Source organism: Hemitrygon akajei, chromosome 31 (genome assembly GCF_048418815.1).
Source record: "Hemitrygon akajei chromosome 31, sHemAka1.3, whole genome shotgun sequence".
Taxonomy (NCBI): Eukaryota; Metazoa; Chordata; class Chondrichthyes; order Myliobatiformes; family Dasyatidae; genus Hemitrygon; species Hemitrygon akajei.
The window spans coordinates 4,507,565-4,526,768 of NC_133154.1; the positions used below are offsets into that span (position 1 = coordinate 4,507,565).

The 19,204-nt window shown below is 44.3% G+C and overlaps 2 protein-coding genes across 2 annotated transcripts in view; one reads left to right on the top strand and one right to left on the bottom strand.

Annotated features, from left to right (window-relative positions):
* Positions 1-2,211: 2,211 nt before the first annotated feature.
* Positions 2,212-10,404, bottom strand: polr2l (RNA polymerase II, I and III subunit L). Its single transcript, XM_073033370.1, has 2 exons — positions 10,198-10,404; positions 2,212-2,475 (listed from the first exon to the last, which is right to left on the bottom strand). Exons 1-2 carry the CDS (start codon positions 10,290-10,292, stop codon positions 2,367-2,369), a joined length of 204 nt encoding a protein of 67 aa, XP_072889471.1. The 5' UTR covers positions 10,293-10,404; the 3' UTR covers positions 2,212-2,366.
* A 2,233-nt stretch (positions 10,405-12,637) lies between these two features.
* The window catches only part of LOC140719188 (tetraspanin-4-like), a 67,295-nt gene continuing 60,728 nt past the window's right edge, over positions 12,638-19,204 (top strand). Inside the window, exon 1 of the mRNA XM_073033625.1 lies at positions 12,638-12,791. The gene's annotated coding sequence lies outside the window, so the exon portion shown is untranslated. The remainder of the gene's footprint in view (positions 12,792-19,204) is intronic.

Here is a 19,204-nt window from a genome sequence, read left to right on the forward strand (position 1 = left end):
TAGAATTTGGGTTTGCATTCCAATGTAATATCAACTGCCAAGGAACATTCAACTCCTCCACTTGAGGAACAGACTGCCTGGTCTAGATGGTCTTTTCTAATAGAGCTGGGCTTTTTCAGGATTATTATTCAGCAGTTGCTCCTCTCTCTGCCTTGTGGCAACCTTGCTGTTCCTTTAGCATTTTCTTTTTAAACAAGGTGGAATTGCTGGCTCGACACTCAACTCAGCACGGATGAAAAACGTGCAAGGAGCTAGCCTTGAGGTCCAGTGTGGAGCTGGTAAAGTTGTTTGGCAGTACACAAGTGTAAAAAAAAAACCCAAAATGATTGTTACTGTAGATCTGATGCAATTTTTTTTTTAAAAAATAAGCAAAAGCAGAATTTTTTACTAGCTCTGCTGCCCACTGTTTAAAAATAATTTTGTCTTAAGAGTTCAGTAGTGCTATATTCACAAAATCTTGGTTGAAATCCTTGACTAGACACTAAAACTAAAAATTTAAAATTTAGAATGACTGGGGTATCTTAGAAATCTATCGAGTAAAGGCCTAACTCTAAGTCAGTGGTCATGGAGACTGTAACCTATAGTGGATGAGTCTAGGTCCAGAGGATGCTGACTCAGAATAGAGGGAAGTCCTATTTTCTAACAGACGAGGAGGAATTTCTTTAGCTGGGGTGGGTGAATCTGGAATTCACTACCATAAATGGCTGTGGGCATATTTAAAGCAGAGGTTGATAGGTTCTTGATTGATTAGGCTGTCAAAGGTTATGGGAGAAAGCAGGAGCATAGGACTGAGGGGGAAAATAAATCATCCATGATGGAATGGCAGAGCAGACTCGAATTAAATAGCCCAATTCTGCTCCCATGTCTTAATATAAATCAGCCATTGTGTACATCACGATGCTTGAAATCTGAAATAGTTACCATTTCAGATCGGTAGCGAAGCATCATCACTCCAGCTGTTACCTAATGCAAATAGTTGAACACCATTTTTTCTTGGTGTCATTTAAGATGGCATTCATTCACCCATTCAGCCTCTCTGAATCCAAACTGAGGTGCAACTGTTCTGTTGGATATTAAGTACAGCTGGTCTACCCTACTTACAAGTTGCTTTATAGCGGTGGAGCTGGACTGGTTGCATACCGTGTTGCTGCCTGCTAGTTACCCAGGGAGGAAGGCATCAGGTGGTGTGGTCCAACAAACTAGAAATGAGTGTCTTGCAAGACCATGTTGGACATTGAATCCAGCAAACCCAATTCACTGGCTCATTGGTGACACCAATGGCATGCCCTCAGTTGTGCAGACCAGACCCCAGAGTGCTGCAGAATCACCTGTTACAGCCACCTGGGGTAAGTGAGCAGAGGCATAGCGGGCACGCTGGAGTCCATGCCAGGTTAGGGGCTGGCCCCTTCTGTCAGTACTGCTCTCCAGCACAGAATAATTCATGCAAAACAAAACCAGTAATTGCAAAGGGTTCGCAAAGATTTTCTTGCACCTCTGTACAGCTTATACACACTTCAGATTCCTCCTGTTACAAGCAGCCAGACAACTTCATGTGAACATTCTGGGCATGCACCTGGATTCCCTTGCCATTTCTGCAGCATCAGTTCAAAGCCACTTTAACTGCAAGTAGTCTGCAGAATCTACAGTTGAACAATTGAAAATGTGTAGAGAACATTTTCACTGTTTGCATCTCAGCCCAGTATGGAGGGACCACTGAACAAGATCAGAAAAAGCTACAGAAAATTGTAACTCAGTGCCTCAGCATCCAGGACACCTTCAAACTACGATACCTCAAAAAAGCATCATTAAGAACCCTCATCACACAGGACATACCGTCTCCTCATCGCAACCATCAAGGAGGTGGTACGAGAGCCTGAAAACACGCAACAACCAGGAAAGGCTTCTTCCCCACCGCCATTATATTTTTGAATGGACTGACCCCCATGAACACTACCTCAGTATTTCTTCCCTCACCTTTTGTACTAAACTTTATTTTACATATTGCAAGTTGTAGTATTTATTTTATTGCATTGTACTGCTATCACAAAATAACAAGTTTCATGACACATGCCAGTGATATTAAACCTGATTCTGTTTCCGAGCAACCACGGCTGCATTTGTCCAGTGTTTCAGGTGAAATTGACTCCATCCCTTCAATGAAACACAGGAATAAAGAACAAAGGTCCAATAAATTTATGGTCATTCAAATACTCAAATTAAATCCATTTTATTCAGGATACACAAATGCAAAATGTCTTCTGAAACGATAAGATTAAATACAAGTCAGTCTTTAGATCTCCAGAGAGATTCGTGCCATCAACTCCAGTGAGGTTGGATTAATACTTTGCCATTATTGTGATCCACAATCACTTCTCCAAAGGTGCATAGTTCAGGAGTTTCTCAATCAGGTCAACATGGGAGAGGAGCATCCGTCTGCAGCAATATCGCTTCAGGCCCAATGCATCCAAAGCATCACTGGAAACAAGACACCATGAACAACAGATTCAAAGCAAATTCTCCAAGTTCAATTATCATTCAGCCATACATAGATAACACAACCTTGGGGTCAAGGTGCAAAACATCACATTCAAAATAGTGAGCAAAAAAAAAAATCACAGGTCCAGACCCTGATCGACATGCCTTGCGGACTGACATTACAGCCTCCCAACGGGGCGCAGACCCACACAATCCAGCCTGATTGTTCCTTAAAGTGGAATCAATTTAAGACATTCCCAACAATTATAGTCCTAGTCTCTCAGGTAGAGAAGGGAAAGTAGGAGGAATCCAAAATGTTCTACCCACTAGAACGCCTAAAAGGCAAATAAATAGCTTAATCCATTGCTTTTGATATCCACATTAATGATCTGGATTATACTGTAGTAAACTGGATCAGCAAATTTGCAGATGACACCCAAACTGGGGTGCAGTGGACAATGACTAAGGCCATCAAAGCTTGCAGTGGGATCTGCACCAGCTGGAAATGTGGCAGAAGAAATTTAATGCAGTCAAGAGTGAGGTGTTGCACTTTGGGAGGAAACTCCAGGGTAGGACTGCAGACTCAATGGGCCAAATGTCCTAATACTGTTCCTTTATCTTATGGTCTTTGTAAGGTCAGAGAGAGAACTCTTGGCAGAGTGGCCTTCATAAATTAGAGTAATGAACACTGGAGTTGGGGTGTTATCACAAAGACATGACTTTGGTGAGCCCAAATTTGGAGTACCTCTGGTCACCTATCTACAGGAAAGGTATCAATAACATTGAAAGAGTACAGAGACATTTTACAAGGATGTTACCAGGACTTCAGTGATAGAAGATTGAATAGGTTAGGACTTTATTTTCAGAATGCTTTTCAGAAGGCATTTGATAAGGTCCCACATAGGAGATTGGTGGGTAAAATCAAAGCTCATGGCATTGGGGGGAAGACATTGACATGGACAGAAAACTGGTGGCAGATAGAAAGCAAAGGGTAGCAGTGGAATGGCAGGTGGTGACTAGTGGGGTGCCACAGGGCTCGGTATTGGGACCACAGCTGTTTACGATTTACATCAACGATTTAGATGAAGGCATTGAGAATAACATCAGCAAGTTTGCTGATGATACTAAGCTAGGTGGCAGTGTAACGTGATGAGGATGTTAGGAGTATTCAGGGTGTCTTAGATAGGCTGGGTGAGTGGGCAGATACTTGGCAGATGACGATTAATGTGAGTAAGTGTGAGGTTATCCACTTTGGGAGTAAGAACAGGAAGGCAGATTATTATTTGAACGGTGTAAAGTTAGGTAAGGGAGAAATACAAAGAGATCTAGGAGTCCTTGTTCATCAGTCACTGAAGGTGAATGAGCAAGTGCAGCAGGCAGTGAAGAAGGCTAATGGAATGTTGGCCTTTATTACAAAGGGAATTGAGTACAAGAGCAAGGAAATCCTCTTGCATTTGTACAGAGCCCTGGTGAGACCACACCTGGAGTATTGTGTACAGTTTTGGTCTCCAGGGTTAAGGAAGGACATCTTGGCTGTAGAAGAAGTACAGCGTAGATTCACAAGGTTAATTCCTGGGATGTCAGGACTGTCTTACGCAGAGAGGTTAGAGAGACTGGGCTTGTACACGCTGGAATTAAGTAGATTGAGAGGGGATCTGATTGCAGCATATAAGATTATTAAGGGATTGGACAAGATAGAGGCAGGAAATATGTTCCAGATGCTGGGAGAGTCCAGTACCAGAGGGCATGATTTGAGAATAAGGGGTAGGTCATTTAGGACAGAGTTAAGGAAAAACTTCTTCTCCCAGAGAGTTGTGGGGGTGTGGAATGCACTGCCTCGGAAGGCAGTGGAGGCCAATTCTCTGGATGCTTTCAAGAAGGAGCTAGATAGGTATCTTATGGCTAGGGGAATCAAGGGATATTGGGACAAAGCAGGAACCGGGTATTGATAGTAGATGATCAGCCATGATCTCAAAATGGCGGTGCAGGCTCGAGGGGCCGAATGGTCTACTTCTGCACCTATTGTCTATTTCCTGGAGTGAAGGAGAATGAGAGAAGATTTGATATAAGTATACAAAATTATGAGCAACAGGCTTTTTCCACTGAGATTAGATGAGACTAGAGGTCATGGCTAAGGGTGAAAGGTAAAATATTTGAGAACCTGAGGGGGAGCTTGGTGTAAATGTGGAATGAGCTGCCAGTAGATGTGGTTGATGCAGGTTTAATAGCAACATCTTAAGAAGAACTCCAGTCCATGGATGGCAAGAGTATAGTAGGATATGGTCCAGGGACCACAGACAGGTTAACACAGACTAGACAGGCCTAAGGGCCTGTTTCTGTTATACTATGATAGATAGCAAATAACTCAGCAAATGCAAAATAAAGATTTATCTGAAACTCAATTTTAAACCCAGAAGGCCAAGCTCATATTGGGATGAAAAAGGGAAAAGAAAAACAAGCAGCCACGAGCAAATTAGAAAATTTGCCGGCTACCCGACACTCAGAAAAAACAAGTAGCAATACCAGAAGCACTGGTGTGGAAAGTGGTACTATCAGAATAAATTTGACAGTGTTTGAACAACGACCAGTCAGAGATGGGGAGCAAGGAGCGACTTACACAGGTTGACAAGCGTGCATTAAAAAGCAGTGCTTTGCTGGAGTTTCAGCATTTGAACAGCTGTCAGAGACTGGAATTCAGTAACAACGGCAAATTAAAATAAGGCAGGGCTTTAGTTCTTCCAGGCTTCAGCGAGCAAAGGCTTGAGTGAGAGAAGGTGAAAAGCCGAAGGTAAATTATTCTTTCTACAGTTATTTACTATCTCCTTCTTTATAATTACAGTTAGAGCAGCAGGGTTGCCAGGCAGGATAGCTGAATGCTTCTCTTGCAGAATGTGGAAAGGCAGGGAGTCTGCCAATGACCCTTATGATTTCACCTGCAAGAAGTGCATCCAGCTGCAGCTTCTAACAATCCAGGTTTAGGAGTTGGAGCTGGAACTGGATGAACCTTCATTCGGGAGGCTGAAGGGGTGAAAGACAGAACATTTTAGAGGTAGCTACACCCAAGATACAGGATGTAGGAAACTGTGACAGTCAGGAAGTTGAAAGGGGTTAAACTGTCAGTGCACAGTACCCCTGTGACTATCCCCTCAACAACAAAATACCACTTTGGATACTGTTGTGTAGGGATGACCGAACAGAGGAAAGTCACAGTGGTCAGGTCACTGACACCGAGTCTGGCTCTGTGGCCAGAGGTGAGCCATGGTCCAAATAGGCAACAATGACATGGATAAGAAGCGGGATGAGGTTCTGCAAAGTGGGTTCAGGGAGTTAGATGCCAAGTTAAAAGACAGGACCTCCAGGGTTGTGATATCAGGATTGCCACCCGTGCCACATGCTAGTGAGGCCTGAAACAGGAAGATCATACAACTTAAGGAGTTGGTGTTGGAGGGAGGGCTTCAGATTTTTGGGTCATTGTGCTTTCTTTCAGGGACCTGTACAGAAGAGACAAGTTGCATCTAAACTAAAGGGGGACTAATATCCTAGTGGGAAGGTTTGCTAGTACTGCACGATGGGGTTTAAACTACAGTTGCAGGGGGATGGGAACCAGAGTGCTGGAACATCGTGGAGAGGTTGTGGACACAGATGTTAAGGCCTCAGACAAAGTCAAGAATCAAAAGGTTAAGCGTGGTGGGACTAATGTTTTGAGTTGTGTATATCTCAATACAAAGTGTATTATAGGAAAGACAGATGAGCTCCAGGACATGGATCAACACATGGAATTATGACATTGTAGATTTGGTTGGAGGAGGGTCAGGACTGGCAGCTCAATATTCCAGGGTTCCACTGACTTAGACATGATAGAGCAGTGGAGGTTAAAGGAAGAGGGGTGGTGTTACAAGTCAGAGAAAATGTCACAGCAGTGCTCAGTCAGGACAAACAGAAGAACTCATCGAGTGAGGCTTTCCGGGTAGAACTGTGGAATAGGAAAGGTACGACCACGTTAATGGGGCTATATCATAGAACACCCAACAGTCTGCATGATTTAGAGGAACAAATTTGTAGAGATCGCAGACTGTTCAATAAAACACAAGGTTGTGACAGTAGGTGATTTTAACTTTCCACATATTAATAGACTGGGACTCCCGTACTGTAAAAGGACTAGATGTGTTCAGGAAAGTTTTCTTTATCAGTACATAGAAGTGTGCAATACTTGATCTATTAGGGAATGAGACAGGGCAGGTGACACAAGTTTGTGCAGGGAAACACTGCATCTAATGATCATAATACCATTAGTTTCAAAGTAAATATAGAAAAAGGCAAGTCTGGTCCGCAGGCTGAAATTCTAAATTGGAGGCGGCCAATTTTGATGGTTTCAGAAAGGATCTGGCAGGTGTGGATTGGGACAGGCTATTTTCTGATAAAGGTGTACTTGGTAAGTGGCAGGCCCTTCAGAAGTGAAATTCTGAGAGTACAAAGTGTATGTGCCTGTCATAATAAAAAGCACAGATAAGAGGTTTAGGGAACCTTGATTTTCCAGAGATAGAGGGTTTGAAAAAAAGAGGTTCATAGCAGGCAGGAACAGATGAGGTACCTGGAGTATGAGAAATGTACGTAAACACTTAAGGAGAAAAAAAATCAAGAGGCCTAAAAGACATGAGGTTGCTCTAGCAGACAAGGTGAAGGAGATACGTTAACAACAAAAGGATAGCAAGGGACAAAGTTGGTCCTCTGGAAGATTAGCAAGGGGGGGGGGGGGGTGGAGATCTTAAATGGATTTTTTTGCATCTGTATTTATTCAGGAGATGGACTGAGTGAAGTCATGGGCTCTGTACAGATTTCAGAGCTGGTGGTGTTTGCTGTCTTGAGGCAAATCAGGGTGGACAAATCCCCAGGGTCTGACAAGTGTTCCCTCAGACCCTGTGGGAAGCAAGTGCAGAAATTACCGGGGCCCTAGCAGAGGTATTTAAATCATCCTTAGCCACAGGTGAGGTATTGATGGATTAGCAGATAGCCAATGTTATTCTGCTGTAAGACTCAGAGAATAAACCAGGAAATTATAGGCCAGTGAGCCTGACATCAGTAGTGGGAAAGTTACTGGAAGGTGTTCTAAGGGACCGTTTAAATGATTATTTGGACAGACAGGTACTGATTAGGGATAGTTAGATAGATAGATAGATAGATAGATACTTTATTCATCCCCATGGGGAAATTCAACTTTTTTTCCCAATGTCCCATACACTTGTTGTAGCAAAACTAATTACATACAATACTTAACTCAGTAAAAAATATGATATGCATCTAAATCACTATCTCAAAAAGCATTAATAATAGCTTTTAAAAAGTTCTTAAGTCCTGGCGGTAGAATTGTAAAGCCTAATGGCATTGGGGAGTATTGACCTCTTCATCCTGTCTGAGGAGCATTGCATCGATAGTAACCTGTCGCTGAAACTGCTTCTCTGTCTCTGGATGGTGCTATGTAGAGGATGTTCAGAATTATCCATAATTGACCGTAGCCTACTCAGCGCCCTTCGCTCAGCTACCGATGTTAAACCCTCTAGTACTTTGCCCACGACAGAGCCCGCCTTCCTTACCAGCTTTGTGCAAAAGTCATGTATAACCAGTCTTAGTTTTTCAAGGAAGTTACCAGAAAAGTGGATGTTGTCTACATGGACATTAGCAAAGTCCTTGACAAGGTCCTGCATGGGAGGGGTCAAGGCGGCTCAGTCGTTTGGCATTCAAGATGAGGTACAGGTAGTAAATTGGATTAGACATTGACTTTGCAGGAAAAGCCAGAGGATGGAAGTAGATAGTTGCCTCTCTGATTGGAGGCCTGTGACCTGTGGTTTGCTGCAGGAATCTCTGCTGGGTCCACTGTAATCTGGATGATAATGTGGTTAGCTCGATAAGCAAATTTGCAGATGATATCAAGATTGGGGGTGTCACAGACAGCAAGGAAGACCATCACGGCTTACAGCGGGATCTCAACCAACTGGGAAAATGGCAGATGGAACTTAATGTGCTTCCAGAGGCTGCATCGGGAAGTTTTGCCACGTTGGAGGTTTCTTCCTTCTGCCATCTGCGTGAGATGATGGGCTATCTGGGACTTTGAGACTTTTTTTTTACCGTGCCCATGGTCTGCTCTTATCAAATTATGGTATTGCTTTGCACTGTTGTAACTGTATGTTATAATTATGTGGTTTTTTTGGTCAGTTAGTCTTGGTCTGTCTTGTGTTTATGTGATATCATACTGGAGGAACATTGAATTTCCCCTTGGGGATGAATAAAGTATCTATCTATCTATCTAATGCTGACAAAGTGAGATGCTGCACTTTGGGAGGACAAACCAGGTTAGGATTTACACAGCGAACAGTTGGGCAAAAAGGAGTTTGGCAGAACAATCTGGTAAAATAGATCCAAAATTCCTTGCAAGTGGGTCACAGGTAGGTAGGCTCATAAAGAGTATTTGGCACATTGACCTTCATAGATCAAAGTATTGAGTTCAGGAGTTGGGAGGTTATGCTAAAGTTGTACAACATGTTGGTGAGGCCAAATTTTGAAGTTCTGTGTACAGTTCTGGTCACCTAACTACACAAAAGAAGTAAACAAGATTGAAAGAGTACAGAGAAAATTTACAAGAATGGTGCTGGGCCTGGAGGACCTGAGTTTAAGGCAAAATTGAATAGATTAGAACTTTATTCCCTAGAATGTAGAAGATAGAGGGGAGATTTGATAGAGGTGTACAAAATTATGACAGATATAAACAGGTTAAATACAAGTGTGCTTTTACCACTGAGGTTATGAAAGACTACAACTAGATGTCAGGGGTTAAGGGCAAAAGGTGAAATGTTTAAGGGGAACATGAGGGGGAAAACTCCACTCAGAGTGGTGAGTGTGTGGAATGAGCTGCCAGCACAAGTGGTGGGTGCGATTTCAATTTCAATGTTTACAAGAAGTTTGGATGGGTACATGGATGGCAAGGTCACAGAGGGCTAAGATCTGGGTGCAGGTCGATGAGAAGGGAGTTTAAGTGGTTCGGCACAGAGTAGGCGGGCTGAAGGACCTGTGCTGTACTTTTCTATGATTATGCCAATGACAAGCTGAGTAGTATAGCAGTTAGGATGATCTTCGAACAGCTCAGCGCATTCTGCAGTTCAATTCAGGCACCATATGCAAGGAGTTTATGTTATCCACGTGGGTTTCCACTTAAATGGGGATATACACTGCCAAATAGTCCCTCACAATCTATCTACTTTTCAGATCACAATGATAGCAATCTAAAATTAATTCTTCTTCGTGTGGTACAAAAATATCTCCACCTTCAAGATACGCAGACTCGATTATTGATCAACAAAGTCTTATTTTCACCTTCAATGAAGCTGCCTGGAAGGAGGCAAATATTGACCAAGTGACAGTGAAAGCGAGGTAGAAATTGGCAGCAAAGATGAAAACATTTCGTCAACAACAGGCAGTGTCAGTAGTACTTAGCCCAACTAGTTCCAGCCACTTGCTCCTAGATTCATCAGCCTGGTTTTAGTTTATGCAGTCGCGCTGAGAGCACATTATCACTATTTTTTGATATAATAAGTGTCTCCTGCTCTGCCCTGCCCTGCACTGCACTGGGTGCTGGAGAACTACAGCCCCTGGTTTACACCCAGCCCGCAGCCGTTCCCTGGAGCCGGCGCTTCGGGCCTCGGGGCCCACACCCGCACCTACTATACTCACCCCTCAGTATATTCAGCCTGTAGCAGGCCCAGATAGGCCTCCCACTTGTTGCCGACAACTTTGCCGCAAGTGAAACACCGCACCGGAATGATCATCGTGCGAATGTTTTAAATTTTAAAAATACCACACGCGGCAGAGACCCGGCCCGACCGCCGCCGTCCGAATGAACCCCTGTATGCGCATGCGCCAGATGTAGGGCGCCACGTGACCCTGATTGCGTCCCGGCCGTGAAGAAACGCCCCTTCCCCGGTGATTAACTCTGCGCATGCGTGTTATTGAGCTCCCACGTGACCCTGACTGCAAGCCCCGTGGTTAACTACGCATGCGTCAAGCTATAAATCAGGAGGTTAACAATAATCGCGCATGCGCAGATGCCCTCTGTAGTATCGCCTCTGCACCATTAGTTTTATCTCATTGAAAGTGCTTTGAACTACATCGTCTGTATATAAAAAAAATTATTAGGAGATTTTGGCGAGATTATTCTGGCGTTTTCCCCTTCCTTTCCTGAAGGGATTCCAAAACGTAGACTGCGTCTGTATTACTGCGCATGTGCCACGGGAAATCGCCGTTGAGTTGCACCGTGGAAGCAGCAGGTGGCGCCACTACCCAACAAGTCGGAGATAGCGCGGAGAACCATCAGAGATGTGACGGGCAGAACGGTCACAGGACATGGCAAGGCAGCAATTAGGCAATGGGAGGAGAATGGTAATTAGGAAAGACAGCTGCAATTAGAAGAGCCGAGATACTACAGGTGCTGGAATCTGAAGCAATAACCTGCTGGAGGAACCCAGTGGGTCGAGCAGCCTCTGTGGGAGGGAAGGAATTACTGATGTTTGAGGTCGAAACCCTGCATCAGGACCGAAACGTCGGCAAATACAGTTGGGAAATGGGAGAACGTAGGATGGGAGAAGAATTAAGAAATGGATCAGAATAAGGTTTAATATCATGAATATCGTCTTTGATGGAAGCAGTATCTTGGAGTTTATAACAATAAAACTAAAATTACAATAAGTATATCTTTTAAAAAAAGAAAAGTAAGTAGTGCAAAAGGAAAAGAAAAATGATAAGGTAGTGTTCATGGACATCACCAGGGTCAGGAACAGTTACTACCCCTCAACCATCAGTCTCTTGAACAAAAGGGGATATCTACACTCACTTGCCCATCCTTTGAGATGTTCCCACGACCAATGATCTCACTAAGATCTCGTTCTCTCACCTTCTTGTTATTTATTGCCATTTATTTATATTTGCATTTGCACAGTTTGTTGTCTTCCGCACTCTGGTTGATCTTTCACTGATCCTGTTATAGTTACTAACCTATAGATTTGCTGACGGGAAGATGGATCTCACGGTAGTCTGTGGTGACACATACGTATGTACTTTGATAATAAAATTTACTTTGAACTTCGGGTTTATTGTCCATTCAGAAATCTGATGTCGGAGGGGAAGAAGCTGTTCCTGAATTGTTGAGTGTGTGCCTTCAGGCTCCTGTGCCTCCTTCCTGATGGTAGCAATGAGAGTCCTGGGATGATGGATGCCTTTTTGAGGCCTCGTCTTCTGAAAGTGTCCTGGATACTCGGGAGGCTGGTGCCCATGACGGAGTAGGCCGAGTTTACAACTCTCTGCAGTTGAGGGAAAGAATGATAAATTTTGAAAGGGGAATAGGGGATTTGAGGGGGGGAAGGAGAATTAGAGAAGGGGGAGGAATATAGCTAAGGAATTTAACAGGAAGAAAGTAATAGCAGATGGAATGAGAGGAGGGAATGGAAGGGGGAAACGGATTGTAGTTAGTGTTGAATTATACAAGAGGGAGATTCCTCCGTTCCTCGGGGAAGGAAAGTGGGTCAAAGGAAAGCGAAAAAGTAAAACAGAGCAGGAAGAAAGAAAACAAACGACGTCTCCTAGCGGTTAATTAGTATTCCCCGTTGTTTGTACTTCGTGTGTTGACATAATTTAATGGATGATTTAGGATAAAATGGTAGATTTTTATATTTAAATAAGCTAGGGTGAATTTATTGGCGGGTAGATGAATCTAATCTATTTTCCATTCGCATATTAAATACCCGCCAAATTCCAGAGATTAACGATTCGGACGGGACCCGAGAATAAAATCCGCTCCCCACAGGATTCCGAGCCCGTTTGCACGAAAATAAACAATTCCTCAAAACTTGAACCTCCCTAAATCTTCTCATTAAACATCTTGCTTGTTCTGAACATATACCCAAATATTTAAATTCTTTGTATACATTTTTGTAATGTTTTCCGCTTTTCATGAGTTTTTGTTCTTTAAAAAGTATTTACTACGTCTCTTTAAAGATACTTTAGGTGAACTTTTTTTTCTGGAAAGTTGCCCCTGACTTTTATAAACTCCTAATGCTCCCAGCTAAACTCTTCTATTCCCTGCCCTTCTCTGACTGTCCTTAAACCACCGAGGCTGAAGTTGGTTCATTCCCACCCACTTCCGCCTGTCTATAACTCGGTGCAACCCCAGACCCCTCACAGACTCTCCCGAGAAGGAAAACAGCGAACTCGCTCTGAACAACCTCGGAAAAACAATCAAAGCACGGTATCCCTGTGAACGCCAGGAGTTACAAGTAAGACAACAACTGTTTCCTAAAGTACCGCTCTGCCCGTGATTGCGAATCATCATCGCGCTTGTTTCTCAGAATAGTCTCGTCAGGATGCGAGTCGAAGATAATCTAAATTTAAATGTGAGAATTGGAACAGTCTTTAATCTGCTGACTGTCCTCTTGAAAGTTGTTTTAGCCAGCCGACTGTGGAAAACTCAGTACCAGACTTTAACCCGAGACGAGCAACAGGTCCTGTTCGTATTGACGGGAGGCAGAGAGAGAGGGGGGGGGAAGAGGGAAAGGGAGGGAGACGCGGAGAGAGAAGGGTAAGCGAGAGAGATAGGGAGGGAGTGAGGTAGAGAAAGAGAGAGATAGGGAGGGAGTGAGGTAGAGAAAGAGAGAGATAGGGAGTGAGTGAGGTAGAGAAAGAGAGAGATAGGGAGAGAGAGAGGGGGAGAAACCTACACACACAGGGAGAGGGACAGAGAGAGAGAGAGAGAGAGATGCCTCCGGATAACCCCGAGTTACAAAACGCCTTGTTTTCCTTTGGCGTATTTTAAACATCCCAAATCGCCTTACTGCCAACAGTCCAGTCACTGTTTCAACATGAGGAAATCGCTGCAGGGTCTGTAATAAACTACAAAATAATATTTAATCAGCTACTTAATCTCCTCGAAGCCATTTAAACCAGCTCTCTGTGCTGGTTAATACCTTGTTTTGCACAGTTCAATAAACTACAAAATAATATTTAATGAGCTATTTAATCTCTTCGAAGCCATTTAAACCAGCTCTCTGTGCTGGTTAATACCTTGTTTTGCACAGTTTCTTCCCCCCTCCTTCAGTATATGTCAGAGTCACGGCTCCGGCGTGAGGAGATCTCTGCGCACGGTGAGATCTCACAAGCGGCTAAATAAGATCTCAGGCAGAAAGTGCCTGTGAAACGCAGACGGAGTTGTCCCTCACTGTGTTTATTTTCTGGTACTAATGTCTTGTTTTGACAATCTTTTGTCTCGTTCGCAGTCTGGTATAATTTATATGTTCCGTGTTTTGTCTGTGATCCAAATTTTTCATTGTGCCCCCCCCCCCCAAAAAAAATACCGGGGAAATCAGCAGGTCAGCTGAGCAGCCGAGACCCTGTTTGCGCGCCCGACCTGCTAAGTTCCTGTAGCATTTTGTGTGGGTTTCTCAAGATTTCCAGCATCTGCAGAAACTCCTGTGTCTTTTTCACTGTACCTGTGCCTCACCGTGACATTAAGCTCTGGTGGAGGGTCTCGGCCGAAACGTCTTCTGTTTATTTCCCTCCATAGATGCTGCCCGACCTGCTGAGTTCAGTATGTGTCAATCTGCAGAAGCTTTGGTGTCACATTGAACTCAAGTCTGACAGAGAAATATCGTTAATGTTTCAGGCCATTCACCAGAAATCCATACAGTCCTGCTGTGTCTCAGGCCAAGAGTCCTTAGCAACCATCTAGAGTAGGTTACCTGGTAGGCACATTGTGGGCCAAAGGGCCTGTAATGTGCTGTAGATTTTCTACGTCCTATCAGGTTTGACAATAATCCCAGTTTGTTCTCCCCAGAGTCTACCCCTCAGGGCAATTAACCAGAACATGGGAGGAAACCGGAGCAGGTTGTGTTTGTTTCCGGTCACCTTGTTTTGGGGAAAGATGTGGAAGAGAGTGCAGAGGAGACTTGCCAGGATTAGAGAGGTGCAGGCTGGGGCTTTTCTCCTTGGAGGTGTGACTTTTGATAGCCGGGTACAAGATGATAAGAGGCATAGATACACCGGAGAGTCAGAGACTGCCAACACAGATGCCTTGTGCAGGAAGACACAGAGTCGACTGTACTTCCTTAGAAGGTTGGCGTCATTCAATGTCTGTAGTGAGATGCTGAAGATGTTCTATAGGTCAGTTGTGGAGAGCGCCCTCTTCTTTGTGGTGGCGTGTTGGGGAGGAAGCATTAAGAAGAGGGATGCCTCACGTCTTAATAAGCTGGTAAGGAAGGCGGGCTCTGTCGTGGGCAAAGTACTGGAGAGTTTAACATCGGTAGCTGAGCGAAGGGCGCTGAGTAGGCTACGGTCAATTATGGAAAACTCTGAACATCCTCTACATAGCACCATCCAGAGACAGAGAAGCAGTTTCAGCGACAGGTTACTATCGATGCAATGCTCCTCAGACAGGATGAAGAGGTCAATACTCCCCAATGCCATTAGGCTTTACAATTCTACCGCCAGGACTTAAGAACTTTTTAAAAGCTATTATTAATGCTTTTTGAGATAGTGATTTAGATGCATATCATATTTTTTACTGAGTTAAGTATTGTATGTAATTAGTTTTGCTACAACAAGTGTATGGGACATTGGAAAAAAGTTGAATTTCCCCATGGGGATGAATAAAGTATCTATCTATCTATCTATCCCCGGGGTGGAAACAGATCATTATGAGGGTGATCCAAGGGAAGGATAGGGGGGTGTCAGAGGTAGGTATTTTACACAGAGAGTAGTGAGGACATGGAACATTGCCAAGGGTGGTGGGAGAGGCAAATTTAAGAAACTCTTGGATGAAAGGAAAATGGAAGGCTATGTGACGAGGAATGATGGGTTAGATTTTTAATCTCTAAAACAGCTTTATCTGTTCCACTCATAACTTTTCCATGAGGTCACCCCTCATTCTCGTGCTTTGCAAGGAGTTAAGGCCTATCCTGGCCAACCTCTTCCTCTAGCGCAAGCCCCTTAGTCATAGAAACATAGAAAACCTGCAGCACAATACAGGCCCTTCGGCCCACAAAGCTGTCCTCACCTTAGAAATTACCTGGGTTACCCATAGCCCTCTATTTTCTGAGCTCCATGTACCTGTCCAGGAGTGAAAAGACCCTATCGTATCAGGCTCCACCATTGCCGGCAGCCCATTCCACACACTCACCATTTGCTGCGTAAAAAACTTACCCCTGACATCTCCTCTGTACGTGCTAACAAGCACCTTCAACCTGTGCCCTCTCGTGCTAGCCATTTCAGCCCCAGGAAAAAGCCTCTGACTATCCACACGATCAATGCCTCTCATCATCTTATACACCTCTATCAGGTCACCTCTCATCCTCCGTCGCTCCAAGGAGATGCTCCTAAATCTTTTCTGCATTCATTCTCTGGCGGGAGGGAGGAGAGAGATCTGATAGTCGTATATAGTTTTATGAGAGGCAGAGATCATGGGAGCTATCCTTTCCAGAATCTAGGATGCCCTCAAAAAGGAGGCATCCATCATTAAGGACCCCCATCACCCAGACCATGCCCTCTTCTCATTGCTACCATCAAGGACACCTCAACGTTTCTGGAACTTGCCATCAGGTTTCTGAATGGACAGTGAACCAATGACCATCACCTCACTGTTTTTTCGTCTCCTTTTGCAAAACTTATTTACTTTTTTCCTTAAATATACGGAGCCGTGCAAAAGTCCGAGGCACGTGTAAAAACTTCTGTAAAGCAAAGATGCTTTCAAAAATATTGAAATGAAAAGTTTCTAGTTATCAAAAATACTAGAAGGAGGAGGAATCAGTAAAAATCTAAATCAAAGCAATATTTGGAGTGATCACCCTTTGCCTTTAAAACTGCATCAGTTCTCTTAGGTACAGGGCCGTGCAGTTTAATAAGAAATCTTGCCGGCTTGTTGTTACAAGCATCTTGGAGAACTTGCCACAGGTGTTCCGCAGACTTTGGCTATCTCGCTGGCTTCAGTCCCTCCAGGTAATGGCAACGTCGGTGATGTTGAGACCAGGGCACTGTGGGGACCATACCATCCGAGACCATCTAAAAACATCTAGTGTGCTGAAGCCTTTTGCAAGGTACTGCAAACTTAGTGTAATTTATAGTTCTTTAATATTATATATTGCAATGTACTGCTGCTGCAAAACAGCCATTTTTGTCACATTTATCAGTAGGGTAGACATTCAGTGTCTTTTTCCCAGGGTAGAAAAGTTGAAGCTTTCATGTGAGACGGGGTGAATTTAAAGGATGGGTGGGCTCTAGTTTTAGTTACACAGAGAACGGTGGGTGCTTGGAACAAACAGACTGTGTTAGTGGTAGAACATAGAATAGTACAGCACAGTACAGGCCCTTCGGCCCACAATGTTGTGCCGACCCTTAAACCCTGCCTCCCATATAACCCCCCATCTTAAATTCCTCCATATACCTGTCTAGTAGTCTCTTAAATTTCACTAATGTATCTGCCTCCACCACTGACTCAGGCAGTGCATTCCACACACCAACCACTCTCTGAGTGTAAAACCTTCCTCTAATATCCCCCTTGAACTTCCCTCCCTTACCTTAAAGCCATGTCCTCTTGTATTGAGCAGTGGTGCCCTGGGGAAGAGGCGCTGGCTGTCCACTCTATTTATTCCTCTTAATATCTTGTATACCACTATCATGTCTCCTCTCATCCTCCTTCTCTCCAGAGAGTAAAGCCCTAGCTCCCTTAATCTCTGATCATAATACATACTCTCTAAACCAGGCAGCATCCTGGTAAATCTCCTCTGTACCCTTTCCAATGCTTCCACATCCTTCCTATAGTGAGGCGACCGGAACTGGACACAGTACTCCAAGTGTGGCCTTACCAGAGTTTTATCAAGCTGCATCATTACCTCGCAACTCTTAAACTCTATCCCTCGACTTATGAAAGCTAACACCCGATAAACCGGTGGATGCAGACGTGAAAGTGGCATTTAAGATGCACATGAGCTTGCAGGGACTGGGGGGTGGGGGGGGATCAGTTTATGTGCAGGCAGACAAGATCAGAAACACAAGAGATCCTGCAGATGCTGGAAATCCAGAGCATTACACACACAAAACACTGGAGGAAATCAGCGAGTCAGGCAGCATCTATGGAGGGTGAATAAACAGTTGAGGTTTCAGCCCCAGACCCTTCATTCATCAGATCCTGACGAAGGGTCTCAGCCCAGAACGTCAACTCTTTATTCCTTTCCACTGAGAGGATTAGTTTGGGTTGGCATGGACAATGCGGGCCGAAGGGCCTGTTCCTGAGTTGTACAATGCTGTGTCAGAATCAGAATCTGGCATACGTCGTGAAATTTGTTGTCTTTGTGGCAGCACCACAATGCAATACATAATAATAGAGAAAAACGTGAATTACAAGAAATATATATATAATAGTTAAATTAAATAAGTAGTAGTGTAAATATAGAAATAAAAATAGTGAGGTAATGTTCATTGTCCATTCAGAAATCAGGTGACAGCAGGGAAGAAGCTGTTCCTGAATCGCTGAGTGTGTGTCTTCAGGCTCCTGTACCTCCTTCCTCATGGTAGCAATGAGAAGAGGGCACGTGGGTGATGGGGGATGATGGATGCCACCTTTTTGAGGCATTGCTCCTTGAAGATGTCTGGGGTACTATGGAGGCGTGTGCCCGTGATGAAGCTGACTAAGTTAACAACTCTCTGCAGCTTATTTCGATCCTGTGCTGTAGCCACCGGCCCACTGCATACCAGAGGGTGATGCAGACAGTTAGAATGTTCTCCACAGTACATCTGTAGAAATTTGCCAGTGTTTTTGGCAACATACCAAATCTCCACAAACTCCTAATGGAACATAGCCGCTCTCATGCCTTCTTTGTAGCGGCTTCGATACATTGGGTCCAGGTCAGATCCTCAGAGATATTGACACCCTGGAACTTGAAATTGCTCACTCTCTCCGGTTCTGATCCCTCTGTGAGGATTGGTTTGTGTTCCCTCGTCTTACCCTTCCTGAAGTCCACAGTCGGCTCTTTGGTCTTGCTGATGTTGACTGTCAGGTTCCATTCCATAAGCACCTAAACTCCCTCGGGAGTGAGGAATAGTTGTGGGGTCAATGGGCGTCAATGATTTGTGGAGATCTTATCAGGCAATTTCTCCTCCCGTTCCTCCCCACGGTGACTGTGGGAACCTTCTCGTCGTCTGGGACTCGATTCAGTGTCTCGCCTCAGATGGTGTGACACTCCCTCGGTACTGTGCTGAGAGTGCCTGGTCGGAAACTCATGCTTGGGCTTTACCTCACTGATCAAGAAGCAGCTCATGAGAATGATCCCAGGAATTAAAGAGTTAACGTATGATGAGATTTTCATAGCTCTGGGCCTGCATTCATAGGAGTTACTAAGGGCCTACTACTGAAGCCTGCATAGAGTGGAAGTGGAGAGGATGTTTCTTATTGCGGGGGAGTCTAGGCCCAGAAGACCATAGGCTATAAGACATAGGTTCATAATTAGGCCATTCAGCCCATTGAGTCTGCTCGAGGACCAGAGGGCCCAGCCTCAGAATACAAAGACAGCCCTTTAAAATGGTGAGGAGGAGGAATTTCTTTAGCCAGAGGGTGGCGAATCTGTGGAATTCATTGCCACAGGCGGCTGTGGAGGCCAAGTCATTGGGGTATACTTAAAGTGGAGGTTGATTGGTTCTTGATTAG

Excerpts from the sequence above, each read along its gene's own strand:
- polr2l (XM_073033370.1), bottom strand. The coding sequence starts at position 10,292 with ATGATCATTCCGGTGCGGTGTTTCACTTGCGGCAAAGTTGTCGGCAAC. Across the intron at positions 2,476-10,197 it reads CAGGCTGAATATACTGAGGG|TGATGCTTTGGATGCATTGG; the intron begins GTGAGTATAGTA and ends TCTTGTTTCCAG.